The sequence below is a fragment of the Monocercomonoides exilis genome (genome assembly GCF_001643675.1).
Source record: "Monocercomonoides exilis strain PA203 chromosome Unknown scaffold1-2713096, whole genome shotgun sequence".
Classification (NCBI taxonomy): Eukaryota; Preaxostyla; order Oxymonadida; family Polymastigidae; genus Monocercomonoides; species Monocercomonoides exilis.
In genome coordinates this window covers 393,783-410,153 of record NW_027150546.1, presented here as the reverse complement: position 1 = coordinate 410,153, position 16,371 = coordinate 393,783, and the positions used below count along the sequence as shown (strand labels likewise).

The 16,371-nt window shown below is 43.6% G+C and overlaps 3 protein-coding genes across 3 annotated transcripts; 1 reads left to right on the top strand and 2 right to left on the bottom strand.

The window, feature by feature from the left end:
* Positions 1-294: 294 nt before the first annotated feature.
* MONOS_13233fu15373 (uncharacterized protein) lies at positions 295-10,125 on the top strand (the record flags this gene model as incomplete). The annotated part of the gene is made up of 4 exons (XM_067865919.1): positions 295-1,894; positions 1,945-2,427; positions 2,574-8,972; positions 9,071-10,125. The coding sequence occupies 4 exons, from the start codon at positions 295-297 to the stop codon at positions 10,033-10,035; spliced, it is 9,447 nt and encodes a 3,148-aa protein (XP_067736171.1). The 3' UTR covers positions 10,036-10,125.
* Positions 10,083-13,206, bottom strand: MONOS_15374 (putative Zinc finger, MYND-type). Its single transcript, XM_067868241.1, has 7 exons — positions 12,878-13,206; positions 12,536-12,821; positions 12,151-12,404; positions 11,869-11,969; positions 11,173-11,595; positions 10,853-10,966; positions 10,083-10,741 (listed from the first exon to the last, which is right to left on the bottom strand). Exons 1-7 carry the CDS (start codon positions 13,140-13,142, stop codon positions 10,538-10,540), a joined length of 1,647 nt encoding a protein of 548 aa, XP_067736170.1. The 5' UTR covers positions 13,143-13,206; the 3' UTR covers positions 10,083-10,537.
* Positions 13,207-15,850: 2,644 nt separating this feature from the next.
* Positions 15,851-16,201, bottom strand: MONOS_15375 (uncharacterized protein; the record flags this gene model as incomplete). The annotated part of the gene is made up of 1 exon (XM_067868242.1): positions 15,851-16,201. The coding sequence occupies one exon, from the start codon at positions 16,199-16,201 to the stop codon at positions 15,851-15,853; it is 351 nt and encodes a 116-aa protein (XP_067736169.1).
* Between the last annotated feature and the right edge of the window lie 170 nt (positions 16,202-16,371).

Sequence of the window (16,371 nt, the reverse complement as noted above, 5' to 3'; positions counted from 1 at the left end):
ATTTCAAAGGGAGTCTGATTATCATGTGTGAGTGAACAGAAAAGGATCGATTCACCATTTATTTGTGGAGTTTATGAAAGTGTTCAATCTTGCCATTTTCCAAACAAAAAATTAAAAAAAGAAATCCATAATTTTTTAATCATTTTTGAAAAATATTGCTATTTTTGCAACTGCGAGAGGCGGCTGCATCGGGCGAAAAAGCGCAGTTGATTTTGATTTCGAAAAATGAAGCGTCTTTGCAATCAACGCTGCAAATCCTATTTCCAGCAACTAATTCAAGAGCGCATCCAAAAAATGCTATCGATGTTCCACTGCTCGAAGTGGCAGAAAAGCTACGATGCGCGCGATTTGGAGCGAGGGAGAAATATTTTGTTTAGCCAGGGGTTTGCAAAAATGACGGCGATAATGAACAGGAAGTTTGAGCAGCGGGCGATCAAGGCGATTGATGGAGAAGACTTTTGCCGAAGTTTGAGCATGCAGAAGAAACTTGCGCAAACGTTTTGCCGAAGCTATGATGCGCTGTGGCTGCGCTTTGGGATAGAATGCATGCGGGGCGAGAAGGATAAAGCGTATTTACAGAGCTCGAGTGATTTGTCTGAGGCGAGAGGCGAGGTCAGAGAAATGACGCAATATTTTGTGGACAGGTTTCTCAAAGGATCTGTGTCGAGCATTGAGGGGGTCTGCGTCAAATGCTTCCAACTTATTGCGCTGCTGGACTCGGCGAGGATTTATGATGAAAAGCGCAAATCTGCAAGTTTCTCGGGGAATTTGGGAGCAGACGGATTGCGCATCCCATGCGGCATTTTAGCCAGCCGTCCGCTTCTCTTCCGAGTGGAGTCGAAATTCAAAGATTCGGCATCGATGTTCAACGAGGTTTGTGGGCAGCTGCTTCAAGGAACGGGGGATGCTTCCAAGCAGTTTCGCAGCTATGGGCTGGAGCTGCGCTTCGCACAGAGCGCAGTGCTGGAAATGAGTTTTCCGGATGGAAAGCAGCCGTATGATTTTTCAGACGGGATTATTCTTGGACGAATCGTTGAGGTGTTTATGCTGAAAGAACAGCTGATGAGATCTTCTTCTTCTTCACAAAACTCCTCGTCTTCATCATCATCATCATCTTCATCTTCATCATCATCATCTTCTTCTCTTTTTTTTCCAACAAAGTCTGTGAAGCAAACGACTTCGTCTTCAGCGGGTGCCCTGCCTCCAAAGAATTCTTCTCTTCAAGCATCTGAGGGATGGTCATTTGATAACGGCGCAGAGTGTCAGGGCCGTGCGCCTGGCTGGGAAGTGCGTGATGAGTGGGCGGACATCGATCTTCCGGTGAATGAAATCATAAGCAGATGCATTTGCTTTCACTGCTGCGACGGGATGAAGCGAAATGCAGTGAGTGGAAAGGAGAAGCAGCGAAACATATGCTTTCTTCTGAAATACCTGATGAGCCATTTTGGTGCTGGAAGAAAAGGAAAGGCAACTTTATCAGAAGTGGGTGTGCGAGCACGGGGTGAAAGAAGAAGCGGCAAGAGGGGAGCGGGAAGAGGGGAGGAAGAGAATGATGAAGAAAATGATGAAAAGGAAGAGTTGGTGGATGAAGGAGAGGAAGAAGGAGAGGAAGAGTCTGAGGAAGAGGAAGAAGAGGCACTTGATCTGTCGTGGGTTGACAAAGTGCGCTGTGCTGACGGGAGCAGACAGATGAACACGGCGCTTGGGTGGCGAATATTGAGTTATTTTTCGATGCGGCTGGAAAGGCTTAGAGGCAGATTGGGAAGCAGGGGAGAGGAGAAAAGGGGGGTTTGCCGGGAGTCAGGGGTTGGAGGCATTTGGTGGGCGGTGACGGCGGACATGGTGGAGCGGGAAATAAGTGAGTGGGAGAGGTGGAAGAAAAGGGGAAGGTGTGGTGTTGAATGTGGGAAGGGAGGAGGGGGCTGTGGTGCCCTGACGGACAAGAACGGTTGGGTGGGGAAAGAGAGGAGGGAGGAGGAGAGGGAAAGGAGGAAGAGTTTGGAGGAGGCGCTGGTGGAGTGGTGCAACTGCGTGTGCTCGGGGCGGCTGGGGCGGATCAGCTCGTTTGGGCGGAGTGGGCGCAAAAGAGAGATGGTGTGCTGGGTGAAGGAGGAGAGGAAGAGGGAGGAGAGGAAGGGGAAGAAGATGTGATATCAAGCGGCAGGCTGTTCTGCGAGATGGTGCATGCGTATGCGCCGCACTACATCCCGACGTATCGGCAGTGGGTTGCAGCCAGCGAACGCAGAAAAGGAAGCGCCGAGGCAGTTCGAGCATCGGGTTGCGGAGCAGTGGTGCGTGGGGGTTCGAAGCGAGCGCAGCAAATGGGGGTGTGCGGCACACAATACAGATATGCACGCCGGTTTCGCACGCCGTTTTTCCGGCTGTTTTGGAGGGCGTCTGTTCGGATTGGCGGGTATCCGGAGATCGGTTTGTGGATGGTTTTCATATTGCAATTCAACATAATCATAATCATAATCTTTTTTTTATTTTATTTTGTTTTATTTTATTTTAATTTTAATATGAACTGTAATACTTGGTTTTTCTATTTTGTCTGTTGCATTTGCATGGGTTAGTGTCGGAGGTGTGCACAAGCACAGCAGCAGAGCTTCCGGCAGGGCTTGTGGCAGGGACGGTTGCTGGGCTGTTTGTGCATCTGTCGTCGCTGAAGAAAGAGGAGGTTTGGAGGGAGGGAAGTGCAGTTGCGATTCAGAGTGTGGCGAGGGGCTGGCGGGTGCGGCGGATTCTGAGGGAGCTGAAGGAAGAGCGAGAAGAGCGGCGGCGTCGGAGAAAGGAGCAGCGAGAGGCGATTGAGAACCGGTGGAGGCAGATGGGTGGGGTTGGAACAGGGGTGCTGAAGGGAGATGGAGAGGGAGAGGGAGAGAAAGGCAGAGTGGGGGGTTTGGTGGGGGATTTGGCAGAAGACAGAGAGGAGCTTGGGCGTTTGGAGGAGGAGGAAAAGAACGACTCGATCTGTGTGAAGGCGCTTGTGGGGAAGGAGTGCAAGTGCATGATGTGTGTGATGAGGCGGAAGGAGGAGGAGGAAGAGGAAGGAGAGGAGGAGGGGAGGGAGGGAGCATCGGGGGTTGGAAAGGAGGGGAGAGAGCACACATATGAAGAATGGGTGGAGGCAGAGATGGGCGAAGAGGATGGGAGGCAGTTTGAGGTGGAGGAAGTTGTGGAAGTTGTGGAAGTGGTGGGGAGAGAAGGGGAGAGGGAAGAGGGAGAATCAGAAGGAGAGGGAGGAGATGCAGGGAATGAGGAAGAGAACAGAAGAGCGTTTGAGAAAAGGGGTGTTGGTGTGCTTGTTGATGTTTTGGAGGATGGAAGAGGAGGACGAGGAGGCAGAGGGGCAGAAGGAGAGTATGGGCTGACTGAGGTGGTGATGAGGCCGTCGAAGCGGACAAGCTTCAGCATGGGAGTGCCTCCGATGGGGAAGGAAGGAGAAGACAACGGGGCAGCGAGTGAAGCAGAACATTTGGCCAATGAAAAGTCATCCTCCTCCTTTTCCTCATCATCATCATCTTTGGAGTCACAGGCGAAACAGGGTGTGTCTGGCTCATCCCCTTCGCAGCATGCAAATGAGAGGGGAGCATCTCAAAATGGATGCTCACCTCGCAATGCATCGGGCGAACTGTCTGCTTTGAGCACATCACACAACTCGCCTGTACCAGTCACCCGATCCACTTCATCCACTTCATCCACCTCAACACCCACATCGACACCCTTGTCGCAGTCTCACATGTTTCATTCGCCGTTTTCTGCGCTGCAGTCGAAGAGGCCCACGATCAGCGCAGAGGAGGAGATATTTGAGGCGCGCAAGATATCGCACCACCCATCGCTCTCATCACTCACCGCAGCTCCTTCAACAGCATCAACAGCATCATCAACAACAGCTTCATCATCATCATTGAATGGAACAGGAGTGCTGGGGCCATATTTGGAGGGGATGTCGGAAGTGCTGTTGGATGTGCTTGCGCCGAGCGAGTCGACGGTGAGGAAAGAGAGAGAAATGATGGAGAAGAAGATGAAGAAGAGGCGAGCGACGCAGATATGGGAAGAGTTCATGGAATCGAATGAGAGTGAGGAGGAAGGAGAAGAAGGAGAAGGAGGAGAAGGAGAAGAAGATGATGATTTGTTGGTTGGACGGAGTGAAGGGTTGGGTGATGCTGACAAATCGAGTGAATGGAGGGAAAGGGAGAAAAATGTGAGAGAAGAAGTGGGAGTGGAAAGGAAAGCGGAGGGAGGAGAAGGGAAAGGAGAAAGAGAGAGAGAAGAGAAGGAGGAAGTTGAAGTGTTTGTGACAGAATCGAGAGAAAGGATGAGAGGAGCTGTGAGAGAGAAAGTGAAGCCTCGGAAAATAAGCACAAGGGGTGAGAAAGAAGGAAAGGAAGGGAATGGAGAAGGGAAAGCAGATGCTGTTGAGGAAAGGGAAAGAGAAGGGAAAAGAGAAAGAGAAAGAGAAATGGAGGTGAAGGTGGTGAATGAAAGGGAAAGGAGAGAGGAAGAGCAGAAAGCAGAGAAAGGGGTGCAAGTTCGAGGGGTGGTGAGGAAGAAAGGAGGGAAGGAGAGGAGGGATTTGGAAGGAGGAGAGGCTGAGGAGGATGAGTTTGATGGGAAGATTCAACGGGTGTGGGAGGAGCAGAAAGAGGTGGAGGAGCGGATCCGGCAGAAGCGGGAGCGGATCCGGGACATCCGAAAAGACATTGAGCGGAGAGAGAGGGAAGAGGAAGAGGAAGAGCGAAGGGAAGGGGCGGGTGTGATCAGCAGGATGGAGCGGAGACGGATTGTGAGGGAGCGAAGCAGAGAAGAGCTTGGAAGGCGAAGGAGAGAAGAGGAAGTGCGGGAGGCGGAGATGGCAAAAGAGCGGGAAGGAGCAGCGCTGGTGATTGGGGTGGGGTGGATGGGGAGGTGGAAGAGGAAGGCTGGGTCAGAGAGGATGAAGGAGGCAGAGGAGAGAGAGGGGGAGCGAAGAAGGGCGGGAGCGGGGGTGATTGCGAGAGGGTGTGTGAAGATGTGGAGGCGAAGATATGCAGGTGGTGTGCTGAGTGGAGAGAGGGAGAGGGAGGCAGAAAGGAGGGGTGTGGCAGGGAGGGTGATCGGCAGGGGGTATTGGAGGCATGTGTGCGTGGGCAGGGGCAAAGAGATTTTGGAGGAGAAGCGGAGAGAAAATTTTGTGAGAGAAGGAAGGGCAGGATGGGTGATTGGGGAAGGGTGGAGAAAGGGGATGCGATGCAGCGAGGCGAGAGAGGAGCTTGTGGTGAGGTGGATGGCGGAGGAAGAGAGGAGGCAGAGGGCAGCAGGCAGGATAAGCGGGTGGTGGAGGAGGCGTGTGGTGTATGGGGAGTGTTTGAGAGAAGCGATGGTGCGAGGGCTGGCAGAGGAGCGAAGGAAGATCGAGGCAGGGGAGGTGGTGACGAGGAAGCGGCGGGAGCAGGTGAGGCGTGTGTTGTGTGAGGAGATGTTTTGGAGGCTGAAAGGGGAAGCAGAAGAGAGGGAGAGAAAGGCTGGGGAGGAGATTGGGAGGGGGCTGAGGAGGATGGCGCTGGGGAGGAAGTGCCGGATGGCTCTGGAGGGGAAGAGGGAAGAAGAGGTGCAGCGGAAGGCTCGGGTGCGGAAGGAGAAGGAGGCGCGGCTGCACATGCTTGAGGAAGAGCTGGAGAAGAAGAAAGAGGAAGAAGAGGCGCTGGGGATGATTGAAGCAGAAGAGGAAAAGAAGCTGTTGAAGCAGAGCTATTGGAGGATTGGAGGAGGAGGAGGAGAGGTCTGGGGAGCGAGAGGTAGAGGAGGAGGAGGTGGTGGTGGTGGAGTGCTGGTGGCAGATGCGATTGTGCAGACAGATCGAACAGAGGAGGAGTATGAGATCTTTGACGAGGAGGTGACAGACATGGGGAAGGGGTCAGGCAGCGCGTTTTCGACTCCGCTGGGTTCAGCCACTCGTCCGCAGCAGCATCAGCAGCAGCAGGCAGCAGGGTGTGTTTGGGGTGGATCAGAGGAGACGCCGAAAAGTGTGTCAGTGTCGACGATGACAGGCAGCATGAAGCGCAGATCAGTTGGCAGTGCAGCGATGACAGAAATGGCAGCGATGGAAGGGAATGTTCAAAAAAGCCCTTTGGTGGGTGGAGGGATGGCATGCTCTGCGCTGTCAACGCCTCTCGCACATGCTCAGCCGCAGCAGCTGTGGCCGTCTGGCCCAGCGGTGCTTGAGGGGATGAGTGTTGTTGGAGAAGGTGTGAGAGCAGGAATGGAGGGCAAGGCAGCAGACATTGGGGGAGCAGGCGGTTCAGGTGGAAGGGTGTTTGAAGAGGAGAGGGGCAGAACTGAAATGAGACAGGGAAATGCGAGTGGGCTTTTTGGGGGTGATGTGCAGCTGTCGACGCCAGTTCAGGCGAATCGGGGTTTTGGGCGTTGGGTGTCGGCGGGTGAGGAGAGGATGCAGAATGGGATTGGGGAGGAGCAGTCGATCATTGTTGAGAATCGGGCAGGGCTTGGCGGGGGTGGAAGCGAAGCATGTGGGAAAGCCCTCCTTTCGCCCAGCAGCTCATCGGAATGGCCAGGCGGACATTCGGCCAATGAGCGGGCAAGTGATTGTTCTGGAAAGCAGCCACACGAGAAAGAGCAGATGAAGAGAGATGGCAGCGAATATGAAGTTGTTTCGTATTCAACCGAGGCGTCGTTCGAAAGAAATGCGAGAAGGAAACAAAAAGAGCCACCATTAATTAGAATCGATAAGCTGAACACGAAAAACAAAGATCAAAATAAAAATATTGGACCGAATAAAAAAATAAAAGAGAAAACCGAAAGCGGAATTGAAACAAAAAAGAATAGTAATATCGACGCAACAGAAACAGATGAAACTTCAAATCAAATCCCCATAGAAAGCAGAGTCACAGAAGAGGAAAACAGAAAATTGAGAGAGAAAATAGTACAGCTTGAGCAGACTATCAGTCTGAGCCAGACTCCTCTTCAATTGTCCCCAAGCACTCGTCTTGAATCTTCACCTATACCACAAAACTTGTCTCCTCCAATGCTTAAGTCTTCTGACATCCTCAATCAACAGCCAGTTTTCATTCTACAGCCAAGCCAGCTTGAAAACGGTTCTCCAGTTGTTCGCCAACTTATTCAGCTTCAGCAACAGCCGCTTGCATCTTCGCAATACTCTCCATTTGTGCTGAACGCAGCATCACTCAAAGATTCTTCAGTTCATTACACTTCACCTCTTCATTTCAATCCCGAGGCTGCGTCTCAGCCTTTTTCGACTCAAGCACAGGCCCCAGCCATCTCTACTCCTATTGGCATTTCACAACCACTTAATTCTCAATCTCCCGCACAATTTTCTCAATTACACCAACTTTCACCTCAAAACATTTCATCAACAGCACAAAACCAGATGCCTTTTGTCTTGAATCAACAAGCATCACCCGTTAATCACGTGCAATCTCCTTCATCTTATGCAAATCACAGTGGACAATTGAATGACATCTCCTCGCAGCCAAAATTTAATGCTACGTCTTCGTTTGTTTCTACAGCCACTTCACCAATTGTAACTCGATCTCCTTCAACATTCATCAGCACATCACATTCAATGCAAGCACATATCGCAACAACAGCAATGGCAAATCCAAATTCAATTGCTATGGAAACGGAAACTGAACAAAATTTGGTGACTCCTGGAAGAGGATTTAACGAATTTCAGGAGCATCCTTCTGCAAGTTATTTATCACAGCAGAATGGAGCAACATCTTTGCCTTCATATCCCCCTTCAAATGAACCGTTTGCTCTTGGCTCCAAACAAAATCCTTCCAGAATGACAGAAATTACATCATCTTTCATTTCTTCAAAAAGAACCACTGTAAAGCCAAACAATGAAATGGATATTGAAGAAATAGAAACAAATAAATTAAAAAGTGACTTCGGAGAGGAAAAAAGAAAGAGGGATCATTCAGCTATTCTGATTCAAACAATGTGGAGGAAACATTTTCACAGGCAGCGATATTTGCGAATGAAAAAAAGCGCAGTTATTATTCAGCGATGCTTCAGGAATTTCATGCACAGAAAGAACTGGAAAAGGAAAGTGAAAGAGGAAAAGGAGAAGCAAAAAGCTCTTCATAAAGCTGAGAAGGCCAAGAGAAGACAGCATCTCGTTGAGCAAAGAAGAGCGATGATAAAAAGGAAAGAAGAGCAGCAGAAGCAATTGGAGCAAATTATGAAGCTGATGAATGCTGATGGGATTATTCGAGAAAGAGATGCGAGAAAGGATTCAAGCTTGAGGCAAACACCGAGAATTCGAGCTTTAACACTGGAAACAAGAAATCCTTCGTCTCCATCCCCATTTGCCTCATCCAAGACGCCGTTGACGATGAAAGAAGATCAGCTTCATAAAGCTATCACTCCAATGACAGTGTATCTGAATAAAGAGAAGGAAAAAGATCAGATTGCTTCTCGTTCTTTAACACCTCAAATTTCAACAAACACTGAAAGGAGAAGTTTAACAGAAAAGACAGAATTTGTTGAAACAAGAACGCAAATGAAAGCTGTAAGAAAAACAATAACGTTGGAAAGCAGAAGACTGTCAGCTGCATCATCGAGCTCATCGTTGTTTGCAGATTCAAGAGTGAAAACGCCAACACCACTTAAGCAGCCCTTATCTTCGCCTCAATCCATTTCACAAGTGTCGTTTGTATCTGCTCCTGTTAGCACAACTCATTCAAGAAGTGCTCATGTGCAGCGGTCTACGTTTCAAACACCACGTCAATCAACTGTTTCTCTTTCGAATTCTTCAACAAAGCAAGAAGCTTCCATCCCTGTTTCATCTTCGGTGCTTCCTTTGCGAAAGCAATTGTCTGATTCTGTTCCAAACGAAAGTGTAATTGCAGAGACAGAGTTAGCTGAAGATCCTCTTTGGATGAAACCTTTGAACCAACTAATATCGACAAACAGATTGGATTCTATCTTAGAATCTGTTCAGCAACTTGGTATGATTATTATTAATTTGTTAATTAATTTTTTCATTTTTCTTGAAAATCCTGTATGAAAAACGTGATTTCTGATTTTCTTCAAATATCTTTTATAGACTTTTTCTCTGGACAATCGTCACAATGCTGCAAATCAATAGTCGAAAATGGAGGAGCTCATGCACTTTTCCGGTTTCTAATTGGAGAGAATCGAAGCGAGCCAATGAAGCAACCAATTTTTTATTCACTGTCAATTTTGAACAACATCTCTTCCCATGAAGGTTCAGCAGAAAGCTTGTGGAATATTAGCAATTCAAGAAAAGAAAGCTATTCAAAGAAGAGCACGTTGTGGGAATTGGACAATTTGGAATCGTCTTCTCAATTGGATGATTCGGAACATGAGACAGAGATTCGAGAAGGAGCAAGGAGAGATTCTCTATTTCCATATAGAAGCTTACAACCTGTTGATTCAATAAATACGCCTTTTCCTTTTGACAGGCAACGCAGGCACACTTCAGATTCACTGAGTGATATGAATTCATCGCCTCTCGATAAAGCATCACGACTTGATTCAGCATTCTCAATGCAAAAAACTCGTTACACAATTCCTTTGTCAAGAATTTCAGATTCAAGTGCTAAATTTTCGAGCGTGAATATCAAACATCAGCCTGGATATCTCTTTTGCCAGCTTCTGTGCGAACTGCTAAAGCGATTTCATTCGACAAGCGAACAAAATGCATTGGTTGCACATTTTGCTGCAAAGATGTTTAATGCGAAATTACAACGCATAAACTTCTTTAGGCAAACAGATCTTTTTCAAACAGTTGTAACTATTTCTCAAATCGTTCAAAAGCGTCTGGCAACGGAAAAGGAGATTGAGGAGACAAAGATTAAAGAGGAAAAAGCAAAGCGAAAGAAAAACATTTTTTCAAGAATTAGAGAAGCCCTTCCTGGAAATATGTTTGGGGCAAGTGAAAAAGAGATAGCATCTGACATTAGTTTAAAATTATCAAAAGACATCAAAACAAGGCAAACTTTTGAAAGAGAATGGAATTATTTAATTAGAATCCTTCGAATTCGTTGAATAACTTTAAGGCTGGAATGTTTTTTTATTGTTCTTTTCAATTCATTTTTTTTTGTTTTTCATCATTATTAATGCTTAAGTTAAAAAAAAATTCAAAAAAATAATAAAAGTTATACTTTTTTATTGCAAAAACTTGCAATTCAAAATATTGTCGTTAACCAACATAAAAATATGTCCTGATTAAAAATCACAGAGATAAAAAAACCGCTCAATCAAAAAAGAGAAAATTCGAAAAGTGCAATAAAATATGACTTTTCTACTAGAATTACACTATTGAACTTAGTCCATTCACAACAAAAAAGCAACACGTTAAATCCATTTCTCTGAAATTATGCAAAAAGAATGAAGCAATCAGAAAATGCTTATTGAATTTTGTTAAAAAATGTTCAGAGAACAAAAAGATAAAAATATAAAAGTTATCATGCAAAATGCAAATGATGAATTTTTTTCTTAAAAAAATAATGAGGCCAACGTTTTGTGACACATTGGAACAAAACCCCAATCAGCATCCATCAGGCCAAACATGCCAATCAGGATCTCTGGCAGAACAAGAGCTGAACATGTTGTTATGCGGCTCAATTGTGTTGAAGTCCTGCACTTCCAAGACATAACCTCCCATAATTTGGCAGTAGGGTCTTGAAACATTCAGCGTCTTGTGGCATACAGCAGGAAGACGTGTTTTTGGATGAGTGTCAAATATCTTCAGCTGAGGAGAGAGAGCGAAAGAACCACATAGAAGATACACACATAAATTGAAAGAGATTAGCAACCCAAAAATATTCACAAATAATAAAATAAAAAGACTAAAAAAACATACAGAGCATATGTCTTTCGGAGTCAGTTCAGTTGCATTGAACTTTATCGATTGAAACAGACCGCCTGCTCTCAAAAGCTTCATCACAAATGTGGAGCAGAAATAAGACTCTCCGTTCTGATTGTGCGAACAATACAACCACAGCGCAAATAACAGCAAAAAAAGAGAGAAGAGAAGAGAAGAAAATTATATTTATCAACCAGTGAAAATTTAAAGGAAAAAAAAAAAAACAGAGAAATCGTAAAATGATATAAAAAATCAATCATTTGTGTTTATTAAATATATGTTTTGAAAGATATATCATAACAACAGCATGAACAAACTTTGTACTTCCATTTCTCGTCTTCAGGAATTGCAAGAGCTTCCATCAGTGTCAAATTCAGATCCGACAATCTCCCCAAACACTCCAAAACCCCCGAGCAGGGCTCCTGCCTGTACACCTGGTACAAGCGCATGCTGATCGGCTCCCACAGCACCTCCTGAATCGCTGCAGGCTTTATTCGCTCTGCAAGTGCTGCAACAAGTGTCAGCGAGTGCTCAGACAGAAAATGCGGCAGATTCTTTTCTCCGCCGTTGTCCACAGGCAGCGTGAAAAGCCGCGTCATCCCGAATGGCTGCACGTTCTCCTCAAACCACTCCCACGCTGCTTCTGAATTGAACTTCTTTGAAAGCCCCGGAGCCAGCGGCAGCCAGGCAACAGAGTAGTTGTGTGCAGCGTAAATGCTCACCCATTCTTTGAAGGGTGTCTGGTGCAAAAGAAATTTGAAAAATTAATGAATGAATGATTAACAACAAAGAAAAATAAAAAGGGCATGATTTGAATAAGAAAATCAAAAGGATACGATAATCACAAAAATTCAGCAAAAGAAAAATCATCAAACGAAGTTTTTAAATCAACAACAACAAAAGCAAAAAAAAATAAAATAAAATAAAATAAAATAAAACTCCTTACAATTAAAACATTTATTCCTAACTCCAACTTTATTCACAAAGAAAAACATCAGAGAGCATTTACACACCTTTCGAAATCCATTGCCCCAAGGTGGTGTCGGCACATTGAAGAATGTAGAGCTTGTGTGCTCCACCACATACAATTTCCCATATTTGTCTCTAAGGCACGCTGAGTAACAAAAGATGCACAGCGTCCATCAATCCACAGTTTGAATCAGAGCAAATTCCAAAAGGCAATATTTATAAAAAGAGATAGTCGAAATGAAATTACGAAAGATAGAAAATACGAATTGTTTTTCTTTGAAAGAGAAAACGAAAATAACCAGCTCAGTATCTCCTCTACTTCACACCTGCAATATGAGATACTCGTGCACCGTAGAACACTGTTCCCATCACATTTGTCGCACTCAAAATGTTACAGGCCAGAAGATCCCCGCTTTTGATCTTCGGCTCCACTTCATACAGAACAATATTCTCATCCCTCCCAACAAAAGTCATGTTCAGCTGCTGCCTCTCGAACTCCAACAGTGCTGTTTGGTTCGCTTTTTTTGCAGCTGATGCAAGACTGAACACTTTCCATGCACTCTTCAGAAATGGCACCGTCCTGATGGATATCGTGTTGAACCCCCCAAGAGCAACCATTCATATTCGCAAAAACATTTCAAAATAGTTCCGTTCAAATCATTAAAAACATCAAAATCTCTTTATTCGTAACTGTAATAAGCAGTTGCAAACCCCTCATTAATAACAAAGCAATGAACTCCTTCTTGCTTCACAAGCTCTTTCTCCTTCTTGTCCCTCCAGCCTTTGAGTCGGATTTTATGCATTCCCTTCTTTATCACTGCGCATGACGACAATCTTCCTGGGGTCAAAAACACCAACACTTCTTTGCACAGTGCACTGCGGGCCTTTGATGAATTCAGCATAATCGTCATTCCACCTTCATCCATCTCCAGTTCTCCATTCATCTCAGCAAAGCATGACCCGCTAAATTCAAGACTTTCATCTCCTCGTAAGCTCCCTTAATTTTTCCAAACAAGATAATTCATGGTACAGTTATTCACTTCTATCGCAAACCTTTATATTCCGGTACAACATCAAGTGGGCCAACACTTTCACTTCCAAAGGAAATTTCCTGTCTTTTCATGAAGCTCTCATCCTGTGTAATCTCGTCCAAGCTCAAAAAGTGTGGAGTGATCTCCAGTTCCTCCACCGTCTCACCTTTTGCTGATGGCGCATGCTTTACTCGCTGAAACGAGTTGTCTGGCGATTTTGCTTCCAATGAAAATATAATTGCACAAATATACCTGCATAAATGCAGGACATTCAAAATGTTCTTCATAATAAGAGCGTTTGCTTCCCAAATAATATGCGAAAGCCAAAAATTCGTATTTTCATATTGGGAAACTTTTATATGGGCATGATCTTTGAATGTTTTTTTGTAACTGATAAAGAAAAATATGCAAGATATCGATTAAATGAACAATATCGTATATGAATCTGTTGATGTTTGATCTGTTAATTGTTCCATTGGCTTTTTCAATAATTTGTTTTTGTTCATTCTTTCCAAAAAATGAAAAATGATTGTCTTCAATCAAAAAAAAGTTTTATTTGCTAAAATTTTTTTGCTATGTCTAATAATTGGGTCTGTATTTTATCATTGATTATTTCTGGGTTAATGCACAATACACGACTGTGAATAAAATCAACATATGTTGAAGCTATGATGATAACGTGTAGAGCACATATGTTTTTTTCTTTAAACTATTTGCGGAAACTCGAAAAAAAAAATATATTTTTTGTATTATTAATTTTTTGATCAAAAAATTTTTTTAAAAATTTCAATCAAATTTTCAAAAAATTTTGCAATTTGATATTGATGTGAAAACAAATATTTCTTAACAAATATAACTTTATCAATGCAACTGTTTATTGTTTGGGTTCATATTCAGAATGCTCCGCTCCATCGCTAACTTCCATCGAATCCTCAGAAATTTCTTCGTTTTGTTCTGTTAAAACTGGAACAGTCTAAACCGGATATAATCACATCGGTTTTTGCACAACTTTTTGTGACTATATCCGATTGTGATTATACACGATAAAGCTTTTCATTGAAAAAATATCAATTTATTTTATAAATAATTAATTATGAGTCGTTTTTTTTATTTTTGGTAATTCTGCACAAATACACTTTTTTCACTTGAACAATTTTGATCATAAATACATATAATTTTAACTTATTTGAGTACATTTTTGAAAAATCGAAAAATTGAAAATTTCGATCAAAAAATAGATTTTTCATTGAAAAAATCACCCATAGTAATAAAAAATGTGATTATATCTATTCAGCCCCGTGATTATATGCGATGGAAAATGAATGAAAAATAGGCCAAAAATGTCAGTGCATGGAAAAATGTGACTATAACAGATGTTGATTATATTCAATGTGATAATATCCGGTTTAGACAGTTATAATTTTTGAGTTCGAATTAACAATTGTCTGAAACTCAACGAAATTTTGTTATCTTTCTCACGAAATTCTGTGAAAATCGTTTTTCACTTTTGAATCGGAGATATTCTTGTGTTGTCATTATTTTCTTGTGCGAAAGAAAAATTATAGAAATTTTTATTTTTTAAAAAATTTTTATAAATGTCAAATTTTTTAAATTGAAAGAGAAAACATTTATTTCACTTCCTTCTCTTGTATTTTTGAGAGCATAGATAATTGGGAAGATTTGACAATGTTAATAAGTTTGGAATAATATTCTTTTCTTCGTGTTGCTTCTTTTCCATTTCTTTTCTTCTTTGAGATCTTGTGCGGATAATGAATTCAATCTTAGCCTCGCTGATAACTGTCTGTGAAGCATTGTTTTCTTCGTTGTCCTCTGGTTCCTTTACTTTATCTGGGTATGCAAATACTGTTTGTTGTTTTTGATCTCCGTTTTTCATATTTCCTTTGTTGGTGTTTGCTCTTCTGATTTTGAACTGGAATTTGTTTCAGAATCGGATTCCGCCTCAGAATCTGAATCGGACTCTGACTCAGATCCACTTTCTTCAGGTTGGAGAATAGTTGAATTGCATCTTGCTATCACGTGGGCCAGCTTGCTTGACACATCTGTTTGGACGAAATGCTTTGTGATTGAATTGCTTCTTGGAGAGAGTCTGGCAAACTTAGCAATTTGGGCTAAGGGAATTCCCGCCATCGTTTGCACAGTGATAAACGCATGCTTCAATGAGTAAGGCCCGAAACACTTCGGAATCCCAGCATCCTGTAGCATTTCAGCCACATAATTACGAATCCTTCTTGCAGAGAGGGAAAGATGGGTTGTTTCATCAATAAATAGTGAAGTTGCATTTGGATGAGACTTCTTGATTCTGTTCCATAGTTCCTACACTGAAGCTGCTAGACACACAAGCGGATGTTCTTTTATAAACGGGATGATAATATCTGTCCGTTCTGTTGATGTTTTTAATTGTGAATCTGGCTATGTTGAATCACCTTTAATATTTGAATTCTGAAGGTTTATCCTTTCCAGCTCCATGAAGCGACAAGCAGAGAACAACACACATGTGCAAATGGACTTTTTTGTCAATTCGTGAAAGTCAAGATTCCTGTTTTCTCCAAATGAGTTATTTTCTGCAGCAGGAGTTGTGGGTTCCAGATGTCTGGTTTGTCTTTTTTCTTCCTATTTTCTGATCTCCGTAATGTTTTTAATAGTCTTTGCATGAGTGCAGATTCTCCAAGGCATCTATTGTACAGTAATTCTGAGATTAGCGATAATGCGGCACATGTTTGTTTGAGCGTCGAAGTCTTTGTCCCTTTGTCTTTCAGGCTAATGAAAATGGAAGTGCATTTTTCAACCCACTCACTCCATGCTTCCGGTGGTTCTCCGTTCCTATTATCTTCCCATATTTCACTGAAACGCGCATAACTATATGAATATCCTTTCCGTGTGTTTTCTGCAACGCTTTTTTTGCATTCATCGATTACCCTTTCGGAATATCCCTTTGAAACAAGCATTCTCCGAAACCATTCTTCTCCTTGCGATTCTAAGGATTGATAAGAACTATTCTCATTCTGCCTGGCGGTAGACTTGCTTCCATCCGTTTCATCCATCTTCCTTCCTTCAAAACCTGGTTCTGTTCTTTCCATCTCCATTCGCAGTGTCTCGACATTCTTATCAGTGGTTCCCATCTCTGCCCTCTCCAATCTGGAATCAGAAGAACATGTGCATTTTCCTCTATTGATTTCACAACCGTTGGGACTATTAGTGGAATCGGCGGATGGGCTAAAATAACGCCTCTTTTCCATGATTGCTGGAGTCCATCTTCGTTGAGTGTGCTTCCTGGACCGCACAATCGGTCCGCTTTCGTATTCTCCTTTGTTGCGAACGCATCCATTGTTATTTTGAGATTGAGGTTTTCCATGATCTCGTTTAACTCTTCTTGTTTAATGGAGTAATCTCCCCCTCTTTCTAGCCTGGATAGAGAATCTGCTCTGACATTCTTCGTTCCTTGCAAGTGTTGGGCTTTTATCTAAATGCGACTGTTCTGAACAAATGTCCATATTT

Excerpts from the sequence above, each read along its gene's own strand:
- MONOS_15374 (XM_067868241.1), bottom strand. The coding sequence starts at position 13,142 with ATGAAGAACATTTTGAATGTCCTGCATTTATGCAGGTATATTTGTGCA. Across the intron at positions 12,822-12,877 it reads TGTTGTACCGGAATATAAAG|GGAGCTTACGAGGAGATGAA; the intron begins GTTTGCGATAGA and ends GGAAAAATTAAG. Across the intron at positions 10,967-11,172 it reads ACGAGAAATGGAAGTACAAA|AACGGAGAGTCTTATTTCTG; the intron begins GTTTGTTCATGC and ends TCGCACAATCAG.